At 46.9% G+C, this 18,933-nt stretch overlaps 1 protein-coding gene across 2 annotated transcripts in view; it reads right to left on the bottom strand.

The window, feature by feature from the left end:
- Window positions 1–603: 603 nt before the first annotated feature.
- mark4a (MAP/microtubule affinity-regulating kinase 4a) overlaps window positions 604–18,933 on the bottom strand; it is a 72,002-nt gene continuing 53,672 nt past the window's right edge. Inside the window, exons 12-19 of one of the 2 annotated variants that reach the window (XM_063202998.1) lie at window positions 18,168–18,277; window positions 17,195–17,381; window positions 14,968–15,179; window positions 11,720–11,823; window positions 10,496–10,819; window positions 3,170–3,214; window positions 1,059–1,159; window positions 604–956 (exon numbers count right to left, since the gene is read on the bottom strand). In XM_063202998.1, coding sequence (XP_063059068.1) covers window positions 625–956; window positions 1,059–1,159; window positions 3,170–3,214; window positions 10,496–10,819; window positions 11,720–11,823; window positions 14,968–15,179; window positions 17,195–17,381; window positions 18,168–18,277 — 1,415 coding nt within the window. In that variant the 3' untranslated portion in view covers window positions 604–624. Of the gene's footprint in view, window positions 957–1,058; window positions 1,160–3,169; window positions 3,215–10,442; window positions 10,820–11,719; window positions 11,824–14,967; window positions 15,180–17,194; window positions 17,382–18,113; window positions 18,278–18,933 lie in introns of those variants that run through there. The other variant, XM_063202997.1, reaches the window with a different exon arrangement.

Raw genomic sequence — 18,933 nt, 5'->3', positions numbered from 1 at the left:
ATGTGTACACGGGTGACAGAGTGTTCAAAAGAGTGTGCGTGTTTGCATGTGTGTCTGTGTGCGTGTTTGTTTGTGTGTGTGTGTGTGTGTGTGTGTGTGTGTGTGTGTGTGTGTGTGTGTGTGTGTGTGTGTGTGTGTGTGTGTGTGTGTGTGTGTGTGTGTACGTGTGCGAGTGTGTATATGAATGTATGGAAGTAAGTGTGTGTGTTTGGAGGAGAGAGGGATTGTAAGGAGCATCAGGGGAGATTCGAGGACATCTTAAAAAGTCTCTATACCCTTGAAGTGGCGTAAGTATGGGGTGTTGGGGGAGGGGCGCTGGGGGCTCAGTATCGAGAAGTTTTTTTGGGGGTGGGGACTGGGAGGGGAGATAGTTCTCTCCAGCGAATGAGATGTGTGGGGATGGTGGACGAGGGGGCGTGGCAGCAGCAGTATCGGGGGGCGTGGTTTAGCAGTGACGAGGCCACAGCTTCGCAGTCAGTCTGGCCTCGCCGTGTATGGACCGCCCACTGACTCCCAGAATGCACTCCTGCTCACGCACTCCCTCCCACCCGTCATCCTTTCCTCCCCCTCCCCCTCCCCGCCTGCACCTCTTCCTCCCTCCATTTCTCTCTCTCCTGAAGTCTCTCAAAGCTCCACCTCCTTGGAAATCTGCGTGGCGAGGTGCCGGAAGGCGAGCGGCGCCCCCCACAGGCGGGTGTAGCGTACTCCGTTGGCCTCGGGGCCGGCGCCTCCCCCGCCGCTGGCCAGTTGGCACACCTCCGCCTGNAAGGCCACGCTGGCGCCCACTCCACCTCCGCCCCCGGCCCCGGCCCCGCCCCCAGCCCCGCCCTCGGCCTGTCGGCTGCAGCAGAGCAGGAAGGGCCCCGTGTGACGCACCTGGCAACCGCAGCCCCGCGCCGCCTCCCGCACCGCCACCACCACCTCCGCCGGCGCCCGGGGCGGAGCACACACCGCAACTCCCCCGCCAACACCACCGCCACCGCCAACCGGCCCCCCGCCCCCACTGCCCACCACCCCGACACCGCTGCCGCCACCACCACCGCCACCACCACCTCCACCCCCACCCCCACCCCCCAAATCCCCCCCCCACCAACGCCCGCTCCCCCCGCCTCCGATGTACCGGGGCTCGGGCGCTTTCGAATACCCAGGTAGATGGCCACTGTTGGGGAGAAACAGGGGTGGGAGGGGTAGAAAGAGAGGGAGAGAGGGAAGGGAGGGGGAGAGAGAGAAAGAGAGAGAAGGAGAGGTGGGGAAGGATGAGGGATTGGAGATTGAGGAAGAGAAAGAAGAATAGAATAGTGGTAGGGACAAGAGAGAGAGGTAGAGAAGAGGAGGAGTTAATGGTTGGTCTAAAAGCAAAAATACTACTATATGGTCCACATTCAATCATAAATACTTTTTTTTTCCAAATCTTCCTAGTATGTGGATATGTGTATTTATGAACGTGGGTGTGAACTGTATGTGTATGTGTGCTTGCTCTAACAGTTAAAGGAGCACTCCTGCCAATTTCAAATTGCTGTTGTATTGCTAACGCTACCCTTAACTTGTCAGTACCCGGTGGTGCTGCATTTTTCGACTCAGCCCTTCCCGAGATCTGAGCTATTCTAATGGAGGCAGACTTTGTTTCAATTAAAAACCTTCTTGACATTGGCCTACTCCAAATATTATCCCAAAAGGTATCATTGTTTGCTAGTTGTCTGCTGATGTTGCATAACCTTTTGGATGTTATTGGGAATAAATCAAGATGTTTTTTTTTTTTTTTTAAATGTAAACAAACGCCTGCCCCCATTGCAATGACCAGGATCTCGGAAAAGGCTGAAGGAAAAAAAAATATCTCAGGTACTGACAAGTCCAGGGTAGTGTGAGCATTACTGCAAGTCGAAATTGGCAAAAGTTATCCTTTAAGATACATAATTATAGCGTACCAAAGAAGACCAAAGTGAACAGGTAGCCGAGGCTTAATTCGCTCTCCATGTCATATTAACATGTTTGATTTAGAAAAGTGGCTCTGATTTGTCAGCCTAGGACATTTTAAAATTTGAACATTCCAATTGGTTTTCCCCAAAATGCACCATTACTCATTATAACAAAGTTAACAGACTTTTAACTTCTGGAATTTGCTCTGGGGTGCATTTCTCAAAAGCGTAGTTGATAACTACATTAGTTTCTTTGTTGGTTGCAACGCAATTTCCCATTGGCAACTACCGAAGTTGCTAACTGCTAACAACTACGCTTTCCAGAAATGCACCCCGGGTCCCTCAAATTGTTTCTCCCCTGACAAATTTGAATTCAAAGCCAACCATTGATGGAGAAATAATGATTTCTGTTGCTCTGTTCGCTTTGGTCATTGTGTAGCACGCCCCACTCCCTGTAAAGCCAGCCATACACTGTGCTATATTTTCAGTTGTGGGTATTCAGCTGCTGCTCACACTCTACAAGTGAATCGCAAGGTTTTAAAGTTCACATCTCACAAGTCATGTCCTCACAATATGCAATCCACACATTTGTTTTCAGAGGACAAAAACGCAGAGAGGAATCGCGCACCTGAAAGGTGGATGAGTGCCTTTTATGCATCTGCAGTGTGCAATGCAATGTCAAATCGGGTCGTGGCATTGCTTCAACTGTGCGATTCACTCATGAGGGCTGACCATGATTTCAAACAGTGTTGATTTTCTTGCGACCATTGCTGATCGCAAGTTGGCCGTGAGGTGAAATCCCTTGTCATTACTCCATGTACACCACATGATGCGAGACTCACGACTGACCTCTGATTCAGCCAAACATCGGCCCGATTCCTAAACAGTCAAGTGACTGACAAATCATGTGTGTGCGTTCCAATATGCGACCTTGAGTCCTCCACTTGTGCTTGTGGCCTCGTACCAGGAAGTAATACGTCATGATGACATCACTGACAACATCATTATATTTCAATATCTCGCAAAAGCTCAATGGTAAAGTCATTTTCTCATTTGCGAACTGGATGGTGTATGAAGAATAGTCCCCCAAAAATTGTTTTGGCTAGGCTGACAGCGGGGAAACTTAATTGTTTTCTCCACGGAGGCGGGGCATCAGTAAAACGTGAGGCCACAAGCCCAAGAGGAGGACGCAAGGTTGCATATTGGAATGGACACACAGTATATGTCCGGCGTAAGTGAGAGGAAATACTCACCCTGTGACCGAAGGTCTGCAGACTCCCTCAGGTTCATTTGCGACCCTGCGAGGAGGAGGCAGAAGACAAAGAAGGAAAAGAAGGAAAGAGAAGTAAAAACAAGAACGTGAGATCATTAGATTAGCCTATATTGCAGGGAAACAACACAAAATGTCACAGATAAGCCTTTGATCACCTGCTATGCATGCTTTCACTTTCATGCTTGATGAAGCACACGCTAAGTGACTAAAGCACACACTGAACACACTCTCCCTGTCTCACACTCACTCACACACACACACACATGCAGGGAAGCCGACAGGGGTGGACAAGGGTCACTTGTCCCGGGCCCAGGGAGAGAGGGGGCCCAGAATTGGATCCTCATTACATTGTATGCATTGGGTTTGGGGCCCTTTCAGATGTCTTTGTCCTGGGCCCAGCCGAAGCTGTCAGCGGCCCTGCACACATGCACACACACACACACACACACACACACACACACACACACACACACACACACACACACACACACACACACACACACACACACACACACACACACACACACACACACACACACACACACACACACACACACACACACACACACACCACAACTCTCCATGACATATACAAGGCCAGGGGCAGCTACTATGGAAACATCAACAACATGACAATCACTATGGTAACAATACTGCTGATCAACACACAGTAATATAATTAAATAGCATGAACGTGGCCTAGAAAGAGGGAGAAGGTTTCATACATCAGTTAAGAACCAGTGAGCTGAGTAAAGATGCGGCCATTTTGTTCATTACATCATGGCTGATGTAAAACCTGTGGTCTTCTGTTATCTGTATATTTGGGCATAACTGCGACTGCTCATTTGGGGTACTTGTAAACTACTGTTTATTATTTGTACGTATTGATTTTTCCATGACTTCGTTGTTGTTTTGTTGGTTATGTCGAAACCTGCTTAGGATGTTAAACACATGGCCTGTGGTTTTCAGCCTGCGTATTTGGGTCTATTATTCTGAACCTTAATCTCATTAAAGGTCGACTGTGTTATTGTAGTAGTTAATTATTTCCAGAATGTATGCTGCCCATTCAAAATTTCATTTTTTTTCATGGATATTTATAGGCACCATCAGTTTCTAGTCATTTATTATGGCAAGGAAATGTACACTATTCATAGATGAATAGGTGGATTCCCTTCATGTAAATCCTCCATTTTGAATTTCCAGTCGTAGACATCTTTGGCTGCAAAACCTACTCTGGATATACCAGGACATATTAGTTAGTTTACTTAGTTCATTTTCATAATAAAAGGATCACATTTGTGAATGGGCTGCTTAACATTTGGAAATAAACCATACAATTACACACTGGACCTTTAATTCTTTTTGTGCCGACCAGTCCATTACCAAAGTGCATTTGATCATTCTCTGCTCAGCTCAGTGGGAGAATAACATTTATATGCGGGACATCTCACTGTAGTCAAAACAATGTAACAAACTGACCATCCAAACAACAACCTACTAAATAACATACCAATCAACACACACTCATTCTGCAACAATATGTCTTCATATCAAAATCTCAAGACATGTCTCCACTTATGTCAAGTGACCACAACAACTGTTCACCACTTGCATGCACTCTAGCAGGTCAGCAGACAGACAAACATCTGGCCAGCAGTGAACCAAACAAGCAGCCAAGCAGACAGATAGACATGCAAGCAAAACGCAGCAGACAAGCAAGCAGTGGACTGGGCAAGCACACAGACAGGTAAATAGTCAGGCAGACAGGCAGACAGGCAGAGAAGCAAGAGGCAGGGGGGAGACTTACTAACGGTTTTTGATCCCTGGGGGAGAGTGCAACCCGACACAGACTTGTTTGAGCCCTGGCGTTTAGAAGGGTCGAGATTGACCCTGACACATACAGACAGGACAGAGAAGGAGAGAAGGTGAGAGAGGGAGAAAGACAGAGGGGTGGGCACGAGGGAGTGATGGAGAGAGAGAGAGAGAGAGAGAGAGAGAGAGAGAGAGAGAGAGAGAGAGAGAGAGAGAGAGAGAGAGAGAGAGAGAGAGAGAGAGAGAGAGAGAGAGAGAGAGAGAGAGAAGGTGTGAATGACAGGAGTGGGAGTGAGAAATTCAGGTAAGGATAGTAAGATAGAGAGAGATAGTGAGGGGTAAGATTGACAGTGAGAGCCAGACCGAGAGGGAGAGAGAGAGAGAGAGAGAGAGAGAGAGAGAGAGACAGAGAGAAGGTAAGGTGTGAATAAGAAAGAAAGACGATAAGAGAGAAAAGAAAGAAACAGGTGATGAAAAGAGAGAAATTAAAAGGGAGGAAAAGAAGAAAGGAAGGAGGAGAGAAAAGATGCAGAAAAGACAGAAGAAATGAGTGGTAAGGAAAGAAGGAAAGAAGGAAGGAATGAAGGGACGAAGCGAACGTGTGTGTGTAAAAGAGAAGGGTGAGACGGAGCAAATGTGAGTGACAGAGACACAGCGAGACAAACAAGACAAAGAAAAGAAGGGAGGAAGAAAGGAAGGAAGGACGGAAGGAAGGAAGGAAGAGAGGAGAGGAAACAAAAAAGAAAGAAAGACAGGAAGTGAGTATTCCCAGGGAGGAGAAGCCAGAGATAGAAGCAGCCATGAGAGCAGGACTGAGAGACGAGTAGATGGGCGTCGATGAGTTGAGAGCTGAAGGTGGGGGGAAGGAAGAGGGCAAGAGGGCTGTGGGCTGCATTTCTGGAAAGCGTAGTTGTTAGCAGTTAGCAACCTTCGGTAGCTGCCAATGGGAAATTGCAGTGCAGCCAACAAAGTAGCTAACATAGCTAGCAACTACGCTTTCCAGAAAAGCACCCCTGGGCTGGATTTGTTTTTTTTTTACGATTTCAAAAAGAAATAAGAAGCAGCTTGGCCTTCACATAGACTTGCATGGTGGAGGACCTGGAGAGGCTTGGATGGACACACATACAGTATCAGGTCAACAACAAGGTGTCTGGTGCTCACCACTCCACCAAATCTCACCCTCCATCAAACAAAAGAAAGGTCAAAAACTGCAAGGAAAAAGAGAACACTGCAATTCAAGACTGTCGACTCGGTAAACGCATACGGTGTCACATACTTCTTTTTTTATTGTAGTAAACGGTCAGCATTTACATGGAGTATAGTACAGTTCATCATTCAGCATCAGAACATCCTTCAAGTGTCATCTAAGGCCCCGCCCAAGAGTCTGGACCAATTCCTCACAATGGGCAAGTTACTATGGAAACACACTCTGACAGACAGTTGCAGGAGCCAATCCGCTTCTTTTTGCAGCTATCTGTCATAGGTCAGGAATCCCCCCGTCACTCTACAGGTACCCTATTCTCTATGTTTACCCTACTTACTCCATGATTTTGATTGGCTGTCCAGCCAACCTTCATTCAAAATAAAAACCTTCACATTCTTGACTTGATTCCATTCCCCTCGGCACACACACATTAACCCTATATATTCAGATATACCCTTGTGATGACCACAGAGATACACCTGCTCTGAGTAGCAGGTGTGTGTGTGTACCCCACCACACACACACGCACACACACACACGCACACACGCCCGCACAAGTATACATACATACAGTACACACACACTATGCACATTATTCTCAATGTTGAGGTGACGCTGTGTAAACAAGAAAACACAATATGAATCACCTGCCCCCCCCTCCCCACTTTACTTCTCAATCTGCATTTGACACCTCTGATGATGTTTTCAGGCCGGCAAGAAAAGCGCTGGTGCCCATTTCCCCACCGGTTGCGTTCTGAGCCGAAGTGCTTTGCAGTGAATGACTTGCGTCCATACTGTGTTATGGTACTCAAGTCCATACTGTGTTGTAGTGTTGCACTTAGCTAGGCCGCGCCCTCCTAGTGACGCAACGCCGTCAGTGTTGCTTCTAGTCAGGCCAGCAGCAATACAAATATAGTTTCTGAGCTCCAGAAAAATTGGGAACTACTCCCACTTTGTCAGGAAACAAACAACGAGTAGCAAACCAAGGGAGGCGGTCAGACCAAATCTCGAAGAGATTTGAAGATTTGAAGATGTGAAAGTCGATGATAATCAGACTTGTCCATACTGTTTTGTGATACTCTGTGGTACGTTCATACCTGGTTGTGGAGCTACCTGCATGAGTCCTGTGGACGTCTAGGCCTTTGTTATTCTCACGGTTGGCAGAGAAATAACAAGCATTTTTCAATTAGTGATGTGCAGTGGCACAGCCCTCACGATTCGATTCGATTCCAATTCGGGAGGTAGCGATGCGATTCGATTCGATTCAATTCTACGATGAATTGCAATGCATTACATTTCTACTGAAAGCAAAGCAAATGTATCATCAGTCATGATGAGGCAATACAAGTAGTTAGATACTGAGCAACATTTTATTGGCTGTTTTCTGTATTAGTCTATCAGTTTTCAATGCTTTGAAGTGCTTTTATTTAATTTAACATTCATTTGCTCCTGAAATATCCACAGAAGTAATTGAAACTTAAAGAATTTGCCGCATCGATTCTGGAACTTGCCGCATTGAATTGAATCGTCCATGCCCCGCATTGCATTGCATCGCCGAAACGATTGTTGTTGACACCACTATTTTCAATGTGCACCTCGAACCAACTTCCCGTTTGCCAAATGCCCAAATTTTCGTCGTGAACGTCAGTCCGTTTAAGATTATGTGCAGGAATGGGGACCACCAGCGCTGTTCTCTGACGGCCTGAACGCGCTATGAGGGCCTTGCAGACCTCAGCCACCCCCACCGAACCCCCCTCTTCCCACCCACCCCCCTCTGTTGTTGGCACTGTTGGAAATGAACATTAGTCTCAATCTCTTTCAAGAGATATCAGTACTTATGTCTTTCTCTCTGTCACGCATACACAGTTTTTTCCCATACATATCTTCGTTCACACGCACGCATGCATGGAACGTACGCACATACTACAGTACACATCATACAATGCCATTGTTTCTCCTATAATGGCAGGCGCAATGTGTTTTTCAGTGTAAGGACAGGTATGTAGGGGATGTATGTGTGCGTGCGTATGCATGTATGCATGTATGCGCGTGTGTGTGTGTGTGTGTGTGTGTGTGTGTGTGTGTGTGTGTGTGTGTGTGTGTGTGTGTGTGTGTGTGTGTGTGTGTGTGTGTGTGTGTGTGTGTGTGTGTGTGTGTGTGTGTGTGTGTGTGTGTGTGTGTGTGTGTCCTATATACTGTATGCCAATGGCGGCCCCTCAGTTCTCAGTCTGTGTGTGTGCGCGCGCGTCTATGTGTAAGAGTTCAGTCTCTGCTGTTGAGGGCGTTTGTGGGTGGTGGGAGGGAGAAGAGTGCAGGGGTCTGCGTCAGGGTCCTACGGTTCATCTGGTTTCTGGGTTTTGGGTTCTGGGGTCTCAGGGAGGTACTGAGGTTGGATTAGTCTGATTCTGTGTACTGGCAGGTTGTGGTTCTAGAACTTCTAGGTTTTATGGGCATGTTCTTTAACCTGGCTATGTTCAGCCTTGCTCCAAACATACAGCACATCTGGGAAGGTGTTTTGGAAACATTTTTCAGAAAGCAAGACCTTATCTTGTTGGGAGAAGACTGAAAACACCCTCGCCACTCTGCTATGCCTTCAAAACAGTTCTCTGTTCGACTCAACACTTTAGATTTTCTTTTGTCTTAAGACATGTAAACGTTTTAAGGCAAAAGAAAATCTAAAGTGTTGAGTTAAACAGTTAGACAATGAACGTAATACAAAAGTTCTCTGTTCATCTCTTAAAGAATTAATGTGATAGATTCAACAATAAGCCCTTATTCGGGATACTGAGAAATCGGGATATGCTAGGTGGAGTTTTCCGAAAGAAGCCGGGATACTGACGCATATATACACCTTATCCCGAATACAGGGGCTTCCCATGGAACGCTGTTGCTGGTATCCAGGCTACACGCATTTGAAGAGAATTCTATAACGGCCAAGAATGTAGACTGGGATATAACGTTCTGTGCGCATATAAACACCTTATCCCGAATATGATCATAACCGGGATAAGCCTCATATTCGGGATACTGAACTGCATGTAAACGCACTCACTGAAAATGCGTGTTTTTGTTGTTGTTTTTTGGCTACCTTGAGGCGCCTCCCATTGAGAGTTAGCTGTAAACAGCTGGATTTAAAAAAAATGTTCACTCAAACCTGGATTATGAAGGTATAATCCAGTGCCACATACACCCAAAACACCTACTTGCAAGCTGAGTCACTTGGAATATGTGGCACTAGGTTTTCACTTCTGCATCCAGGCCAGTGGTGTAGTCTACGTAGAACACGGGTATACAGAGTATACCCACTTCTAAATTTCAGGGATTTCAGTATACCCACTTAAAATTGATTGATCCATTATTTTGAATAGCACAAATATATACAGTGTACCCACTTCAACAAATGCTCAAATATACAGTATACCCACTATAACGAAATAGACTACACCACTGATCCAGGTCACCCATCACTGTCAGCTCTAGATCCTGCCTCAGTAGTACAACTGACGTTTAGAATTAAACTTAAATGTAAAGTTAAATGTTTTGAAATTTCAAAGATCTCAAACTCTTTGGATAACATGACCTGAACATATGAGAATCTTCACAGTCATACTCCCATCCAGATGTACAACATGTGAGAAGCAAGGCGGAACTAGACTAACAGTCATCTAGGCAGAGTCTGTATGGCTATATGGCTTCTACAATGCTCATGGCCACGTGCGTGTGAGTTCTGAATGTGTGCTGAAACGGTTGGTTTGGGTTGGGTTTGGTTGGGTTCTGTCTCCCTGCTTTGGGGTCTCAGTGGGGGTTTCTGGTTCTGGGTATTTCTCAAAACCTAGTGCAGTGCACTTCCAAGTGTATCAGCCTAATTAGTCACGCCCAGTGATTGGATACTCTTTGGTGAACTCTACGGAATATCCAATCACTGGGTGTGATTAACAAAGAGTATCCAATCACTGGACGTGACTAATTAGGCTGATACACTTCGAAGTGCACCGCTCTAGGTTTTGAGAAATACCCTCTGTGTACTGGGCAGGGCTGGACTGGCCATCTGGCATAGCGGGCATTTCTCCCCCAGCCCAGCCCTGGTATTGGGGGAGGGTGGTGGGGCTTCCTGGGCTGTCAGTGGCCATGACCCTGGCTCTCGGCATGGGTGGTCTGCCTTAGGGTTCTAGAGTGGGCCTGGTTGTGGGCTGGCTGTTGACCTGGTTCTGTGTTTTTTTGGGGGGAGGGTTCTGGTCTGTCTTACTCTTACTCTGCGGTCGTTCACGCCCCCGGCTCGGTCATGGTTACCTGCGCGTGAGTTTGGAGGTGAGCTTGCTGAAGAGGTTGGAGGTGGCCCGGCTGCGCGCGTGCGGCGGCAGGGCGCCGGCCTCGTGGTGGTGGTGGTGGTGGTGATGGTGGGACAGCGTGGGCGAGGTGGGGGGCGCCCCGCCGCTTCCTCCGCCGTAGGTGGGGGGCACGCGGTCCCTCAGCTGGCCCCCGTGGAAGGTGCTGCGGATGGTGGAGCCCCGCGTCAGCCGGCAGCGCTCGCCCGAGGAGGAGGAGGACGAGGCGCCCGCCCCCGCCATGCTCAGCGTCGACGGGGAGGTGGGCGGCAAGCGGTGCGACAGTGAACTGCAGAGGGGGAGAGGGAGGAGAGGAGAGGAAAGGAGAGGAGAGGAGAGGAGAGGAAAGAGGAGAGAGGAGCCAAGAGAGGAGATGAGAGGATAGGAGAGGAGAGGACAGGAGATGAGATGAGAGGACAGGAGAGGAGAGGAGAGGAGATGAGATAATGAGAGGAGAGGAGAGGAGAGGAGAGGAGAGGAGAGGAGCCAAGAGAGGAGAGGAGAGGAGCCAAGAGAGGAGAGGAGAGGAGAGGAGAGGAGAGGAGAAGAGAGGAGAGTTGTTGATAATAATAAACTCATGAACTATGTACAAACTTCCAAATGCATCGTTTTCTGAGTACAGACCATATTTGTTGAAGTCATGGCATGTGATTTTAGTGCGGTAAGATTGGAGATACTGCGAAGATCCATTAGCACTTGTACTAAGCTATTCGGAATAACTTGGTAACTCTGCTAATGTTCACCAAAAGGTAGAAAACACATGGTGTGGACTACTGGATGGATGTCACAGTTCAAATGGCATTAGGGTGAATCTACTCCGAACCATCGCTTTAATAGGGAACATGCATATAAATGAACATTATGGTATAAATATATCATGATGTCAATATGGTAGATTTAGTTAATACATACTTTTCATCTGCAGTCCCTAGAACAGCAACATCTGACTGTTACTTTTTAAAAAGTCCTGTATAATTAGGGAATACAATAATGCCATGTATTATGCCGGACATTTTAAAAAGTAAGTCAGATTTTGTGCTACCTGTATAGGGACTGCAAAAAATCATTCCGAGGAGGGGACCTGGCTCATTGTCTACAGTATTTGTGTGTGTGTGTGCGTGCGTGCGTGCGTTGATCGTGTGCGTGTGCGTGTGTGTGTGTGCGTGTGTGCGTGTGTCATGTGACTCACCTGTTCTCCTTGCCGTTCTGCAGCAGTGAGTGTCTGTCGGTGTTGGAGCGGTCTGTACACACGTACGTGTTGCGGCGGGTCATGGCGCTGCCCGGGATGTTATTCTTTAGACACACATGCATGAAGACACACACACACACACACACACGTGCACACACGCACGCAAACACGTGCGTGAAAACACACACACACACACGCACACACACACACACACACACACACACACACACACACACACACACACACACACACACACACACACACACACACACACACACACACACACACACACACACACACACACACACACACACACACATCAGTACTTGGATACCAGCTGGATTTTGGTAGATGTTAGATTTTTTTGTTGTTGAATACATCCAACTTGTTCTTTCTGATGTTAATTGAGGTTGGACATGTGAGATCTAGCAAAAGGGCAGAGCAAGATCACAGAAAAAAAAAGCTTAAGTAAATCTTAAGATCCACATTTTGCATGAATACTAACTGCACTTAATGCATCAACCAACTCTTAACAGAATGTCACAGCAAAAAAAAGGATGCAAGAAGTGTTTTGGATGACTTCCCGGAAATGAGTCATGAAAGCAGGAACAGAAATGTGTGTGTGTGTGGAGGAGGGGGGTGCTTTTAACTGCTGCACACCTCCTGACCCCCTGCCACACTCAGTGGCCCCTTATGTAACCCAACAGACTGTTGCGTACTCTCATTTGCATGCTTTTTAAATGTATCTTTAACACACATGCACACGCACCCGCACACACACTTGCACGCACACACACGCACGCACGCACACACACAAACACGCACACACACGCACACATGCACACATACACATACACATACACATACACATACACATACGAAACGTACATGCTCTCTCTCTCTCTCTCTCTCTCTCTCTCTCTCTCTCTCTCTCTCTCTCTCTCTCTCTATTTCTCTGTCACACACACACACACACACACACACACACGCACACACACACACACGCGCACACGCGCACACACACACACACACGCACACACACTCCCTCCCCCTCTCTCTCACACACACACACTCACACATTCAGCAAGTCCTGCGGGGGGCCAAGTCTGCTGAGTGCTGTTCTAGAATACGCCAGTCAGCCGGCAGGCGTTGCCAAGATGCGTCGCCGTTGCCGAGGCGAGGAGGGCTACCATTGCCGTGTTGGCACTTTAGCGTCGCAGCCACAGCCCCGCCAGGGCCAGCTGGCACGCATGCGTCATGGCAACACCTGTGAGGGTTCTAGAATACGCCGCCCGCCAGAGCCAGGGCTGGAAGTGACGAGGTTAAAATAGCAGGCAGGAGAAAATTCTCAGGCGTTGGATTTAAGGCGCCTTCCTTTTTTTGCCGCCTGCGCATTCTTTCTGCTTCTGCATTTTTTGTCTGATGAAAAGTGTGCTCTTCTGAATTCTTCATCTAATGCTGTATTTATGTTGCCTTGATTGCTCAGAAATGATTTCCTCATTCCTTCAGTGTGTCCTGCTGTAAATGTGTTAGTCACACACACACAAAACACACGCAAGGGTCCATCTGTAACTGAGATCATCCTGTCCGCCAAGTCCAAGTCTGCGACTCGGGGCTCAAACTTGTAATCTTCCAGTCAACAGTCCAGCGATTGCATAACGATTGGCGTTTAGGTCCAGACCGCTATCGATAGTTCAGCAATACCGCACCTTATGAAGCTTCGGGAGGGAGGTTGACTAACGTTCTACAGGCAAAGTCTGCAAATTGGCATCCCTTTCACGCACCCTTCTAAACATCACTCCCATCCGGGTCACAGCACACTTGTAACCAAGGTGATCCTGCTGCACAGTCTATAACTCTGGGCTCTGACTCGTTCCAGTCAACACTCTGGCATAGGCATGGGTGCCGCTAGGGGGGGAAAGGTGTTACAGATTCTAAAGGGCCCAAGCACTGACAGCACTGACATACGGGGGAAAAGTCTTTCATGGGCCCCAACATTTCTGGCGGCGCCCCTGGGCATGGGAGGCGCAGTACGACACCACTGAGCTAAAGATCCAGATTCCAGATAGATAGCTCAGCGCTTCCACATTTGTAAGAGGCTTTAGGTGTAGACATTTACTTAACGTTTTACACCGAACTTTGCAAGTGGGCATGCACTATATCTAGTATCACACACTTGACATCTGATCACGAATTGCTATGTGTTTCTTATCTTTAATAACGTTGAATGTTTGTGTCACGAGTCTTTATTTCTCCCTCAAGTCCACCATCTGCCATTCACCTAGTGTCCACTTTGCATATGTGCCCACACAATATTACATTACATTGCATTGCATTTGGCAGATGCTTTATAACCAAAGCGACTAACAAACGACGACATAATCATAGCCAGCATCCAGGGCAGGAACTTCGCGAGGGCCCTCGGACCCTTCCACTTTGGCCTTGTGCCCTTGAAAAAAATATCTGCCATAAGGCCATAGTGACCTTGATGCCCTCTCTGACGCCTAATTGATTAAAATCCATTAAAATGCACAAAATTGCATCCAACCCCCAAACCCCCCGCCCAAAAACATGTCCTCCTTAACACCAGCAAGCTTGATGAATACTGGGTTTTTTTTTACATTTATGGCCTTGGTGCCCTGGCTTTTGGCCTTTGTGCCCTTAAAAAATTGACAACTCAAAAGGCCAAGTGGCCTTGCCCCTAAAATGACGAAATTCCAGGCCTGGCAGCATCACTAGCAGATACAAAGTGCACAGCAAATATACAGAACAAGAAGTGCAGATGCAAAGAAGGGTTCGGGTTTTTTTTTGTAAAGTACAGTATACACACACACATACATAGCCTACACATCACGTCAAGAGTCTGGCCTGGGGCTTGGGCAGCTCAAACATTAGTCTACAATAATAACACCTCATTCTGTGCTTTCTGGAACAGTACATCCCCCCGCCCCTCCCATGTCCACTACTCACGGTGGTGGCGGTCATCTCCTTGCGGCGGTCGGGTATCTTTGACCCAATAAACTATACAACTCACATATGTAGCGAACAGCAACACACATACAGAAATATTATTCAGATTTTTTTTAGAAAATGATTTCAGGGCCCACTTGGAATACCTTCAGGGCCCACAGTTTGAGAATCACTGATGTACAGGTTTACTAACGTTCTATACCGAACGCTACTAGTGGGCATATATCTAGTATACATCATTTTTACATCCCCCCGCCCCTCCCATGTCCACTACTCACGGTGGTGGCGGTCATCTCCTTGCGGCGGTCGGGTATCTCGGCCTTGTTGGGGTTGTTGGCGCTGCTGACCATGGGGCTGGAGGGCGGCAGGCTGCGGCTGCCCATCACGCTGCAGCTGGCCTTGCGCGGCGGCATGCGGCTCTCCCGCAGGTCCCGCTCCCCGCCCGTGGTGGGGCTCCGCTTGGGGTGCATCACCGGCATGCTGGGGCCACCTGCAGGAGCGGAGTGAAGGTGCATACAGGCACCACCACACATACCGTACAGCACACATGCACGTGCAGACATACAGTGCATACAGTGCATACGTACATACGCATGCACACACATTCAGGTGGTGTGCAGACATGGAGGCAAACACAGAGAGAGAGAGAGAGAGAGAGAGAGAGAGAGAGAGAGAGAGAGAGAGAGAGAGAGAGAGAGAGAGAGAGAGAGAGAGAGAGAGAGAGAGAGAGAGAAAGAGAGGGTGAGTGTTAGGATATCGCTAGGAAATATATTAGCAGGAAGATCAAGAACATTCACAATAGATCTACCAGTCTGGCTGCACTATCACCTCAACTCAATTCTGTGTCCCACTACACTACAGCATTGCATCAGGGGCGCCCTACATGGGCTTTGGATTCAGCAACTACAAATTATGTTAACCAATCAGCAATTATATTAACCAATCAGCAACAACAACTACAAGGTGGGGGGGGGGGGCTGTTGAAAGCAGTAGAATTGAGGCTATGCTGACATTCTAGGAAGACTCATAGTGATTGGTCGAAAGCTGGTTTCAGAGTGTGCAGTATTCACCCACCAGGAAACACTGTATGTGTATATAGACTTTAGGGTGTCAAGCCTCTTTGCAAGAGGAGAGACGGAGTGCCCGAGCCTTGTCCGCCAGGCTACTACCTGTTTGTGTGAGAGACATGATTGACAGATACAACAAAGGATCATTTCCTGCAATAAGCACTGTGATGCTAACTTAGCTAACAAATGAGGACTGGGAGTAAGAAGTAATCATTTCCTGATATGTTCTTTTGGGGCACCGTGCTTATTTCCAATATTGTTCCTTAAAAGCATCGCGTGATGCACATCAGAGCACAAAACGCACAGATGTTGCTGACAACATAGCAACATGTATAATAACAGCATAATACAACATTATAATCATACAATATATAGTGCTATGTTTGAATATAACAAAGACGGAGCAAAATCTATGTCCAGGGGTCAAAGAAGCTGCTGTACCATCTGGCGGTAGGAAACAAACCAATGCCCTTTACCTAAATATCTTGTAGTTGGTTAAACCACTTTGGATTCAAATGTAATGCACCTTAACATCTACTGTATTGTAATGTAATGAAGATGATTGCAATCGCCCAGCACTCACAGAAGTCGCTGTGGCGTCTGTGGGAGGATAGGAGTGTAAATACACTGTAATGCCCTATGCCTAATAACTGACCATATGTCATATGATGTAGAGTACCATGGAAGCAGGTTTGTGTGTGCCACTCACAGAAGTGTCTGTGGGGACTGTGTTGGTGGTGCGACTGTAGCCAATGTCCCATACCCAAATAACTGGGCTGTAACGATATTGTATCGAACCGAGAAATCGCAATACAAAGAGTCACAATGCTGTATTGTGATGCAAGAAGCCAGTATCGGCAGAGATTCTTTAAGTATATAGAGATATGCCAATGTAATAGGTTGCTATGGGCACCTAACATGACCAGGTTCCGGTCTGCCTAAAGGGGTGTGTCATAATACTCCTAGCATTGAATAGAACAGTCCTTAGGTCTGCCTAGGTCTGCCTAAAGGGGGAGTTCCCCCCCCTCCCGCTTGCAATTATAGAACCCTGACACAATGGGCCAATGGAACCTCTCTCTACTCTCTCTGGTATCGTAATATGCCCTTTCAAAGTTCTGTTACCCTTTGGTCCAGAAAACAACCATATGATATGATGTGATAGTGCTTCCAAGCTTGAAATCAATATCATTATTATTTGTAAGCTTAAAAACAAAACAATTAAGTAGCCTCTTGTAACCTATTCTACTTATAAACGATCATCAAAAAGATCCATTTAAAAAATCGTGGGGTGTATTGAAACCGCAGGTCAAAAATCGTGATACAAACCGAATCGTGAGTTGAGTGGATCGTTATAGCCCTACTAAATAACTGTACTTGGGTGAACTGCTTGGGATAAAATGTAGTAATGTAGGAATATCAATCCCCATCCTGCACTCACAGAAGTCGCTGTGACGTCTCTGGCGGTGGTAGGTGGAGCTGCTGCGCTGGGTCTTGCTGTGGGAGGAGGAGGAGGAGGAGGAAGAGGAGCCGGTGGCGGAGGAGTGCTTATTGGTGCCGTTGGTGATGGGGCTGGGCCGCACGCGGGGCAGGGTCATGCTGCCGGACCTGCCGGGCTCAGCACCGTCCTGAACAACAACAGACAAATCACAAGACTCAGTCCAAGCGCTATACTGTAAGCCAGTGTTTCCCAACCAGGGGCACGTGTACCACTAGGGGTACGCGAGCACACTGCAGGGGGTACTTGGAAAGATGTTATTATTATAACAAATGTATGGAGCAGTCACATCAGGACAGAGAAAGCGATCTAGAACATGAATTGGGGGTACTCATGGTACAACTAAGAGGTTTAGGGGGTACGCGAGACAAAAAAGGTTGGGAAACACTGCTGTAAGCAACAAGCAAACAAAGCCCTACAGGGTCATGCACCTGTCCTATAAGCAATAACAAATAATTCCCAACAAACATTTGGATTTTAAAACCTTTGGATTTAATCACAATCAATATAATATTATTAAAAGCGTTTTAAAACTTAACTCTCATTTGATTATGTCTTACTGAGTCTTGTTGTCTTCACTTTTGTCCTGTCTATGTCCTATTTTATGTCCATATAGGTACTTCAAAATGGCACAAAAGCCTACATGGTGCATTTCATAATGTGATTGAAATAAGAGCCCTGAACCTTCAGAGTGCCCCCTGTTGGCATCTCCAGGCATTACCTTTTAAAAATCTCCAGACATTTAAAAAAAAAAATCTTTTTTACTTTATTTATGATAGTAGAGTAAAGATTGGGGACAGGAAACGAGCAGGGAGAGAGAGAGAGGGAAGGGCCGGCAAATGACCCGGGCTGGGAATCGAACCTTGGTCGGACGCATAGTAGACGAGTGCCCCACCGCACGGCTGGGCCCCATTACCTCAGTCTTGATGCCCAGCAGCAGGTAGGTGGCAGACACCTCGTTGTACTTCTGATTGAGAAGAGAGTCCTTTATCTCCTCTGGGGTGAAGCCCATCCCCACCATCACCTCTGTAGTGAAGAAGATGAGAGAAGACCAGAGTGAGAGACAGAGAGAGAGAGAGAGAGAAAGAGACAGAGAGAGAGAGAGAGAGAGACAGACAGACAGACAGCGAGAGACAGAGACAGAGAGACAGGCGACGAGAGGGAAAGAAGATTGTGATTAAGACAAAGAAATAAACAGACAGAGAAAACAGAGAAAGATCAAGAGATGGAGAGAAAGAGGCAGGCAGACAGTGAGAGAAAAAACGAACAATGGCAATCAGTCACATTCGTTTAGCTTGTCTGCATAAACTTTGTATATGAACTTTTTACAAAGTCATATCACATGAACACTACATTCACATGCCTTACACTGGTTCTGACAGTACACTTAATGAATCAAATCAAATCAAATCAGATTGATTTACTGTATAGAGCGCTTTCAAAAAGAACAACACAAACTGACAAAAAGTTCTGTATAAGTAGTCACTATAAAATAACATTAATAATAATTGTCATTAAAATAATAATAGTAGGGATAAATGTAATGGAAATAAAAAATATATAACGTATAGTTATAAACGTTTAGCAAGGGCAGGCATATAGGCTATGGGTATCGCATGACTCAGTGTTGTTGTGGTGGGGTGGGGATGATGGTTGAGGTGAGGGGGTGCTGGCATACTCAC

The sequence above is a fragment of the Engraulis encrasicolus genome, chromosome 7, assembly GCF_034702125.1.
Source record: "Engraulis encrasicolus isolate BLACKSEA-1 chromosome 7, IST_EnEncr_1.0, whole genome shotgun sequence".
NCBI lineage: Eukaryota > Metazoa > Chordata > Actinopteri > Clupeiformes > Engraulidae > Engraulis > Engraulis encrasicolus.
Note: the sequence above shows the minus strand (reverse complement) of the source record. Positions and strands in the feature narration are given on the sequence as shown.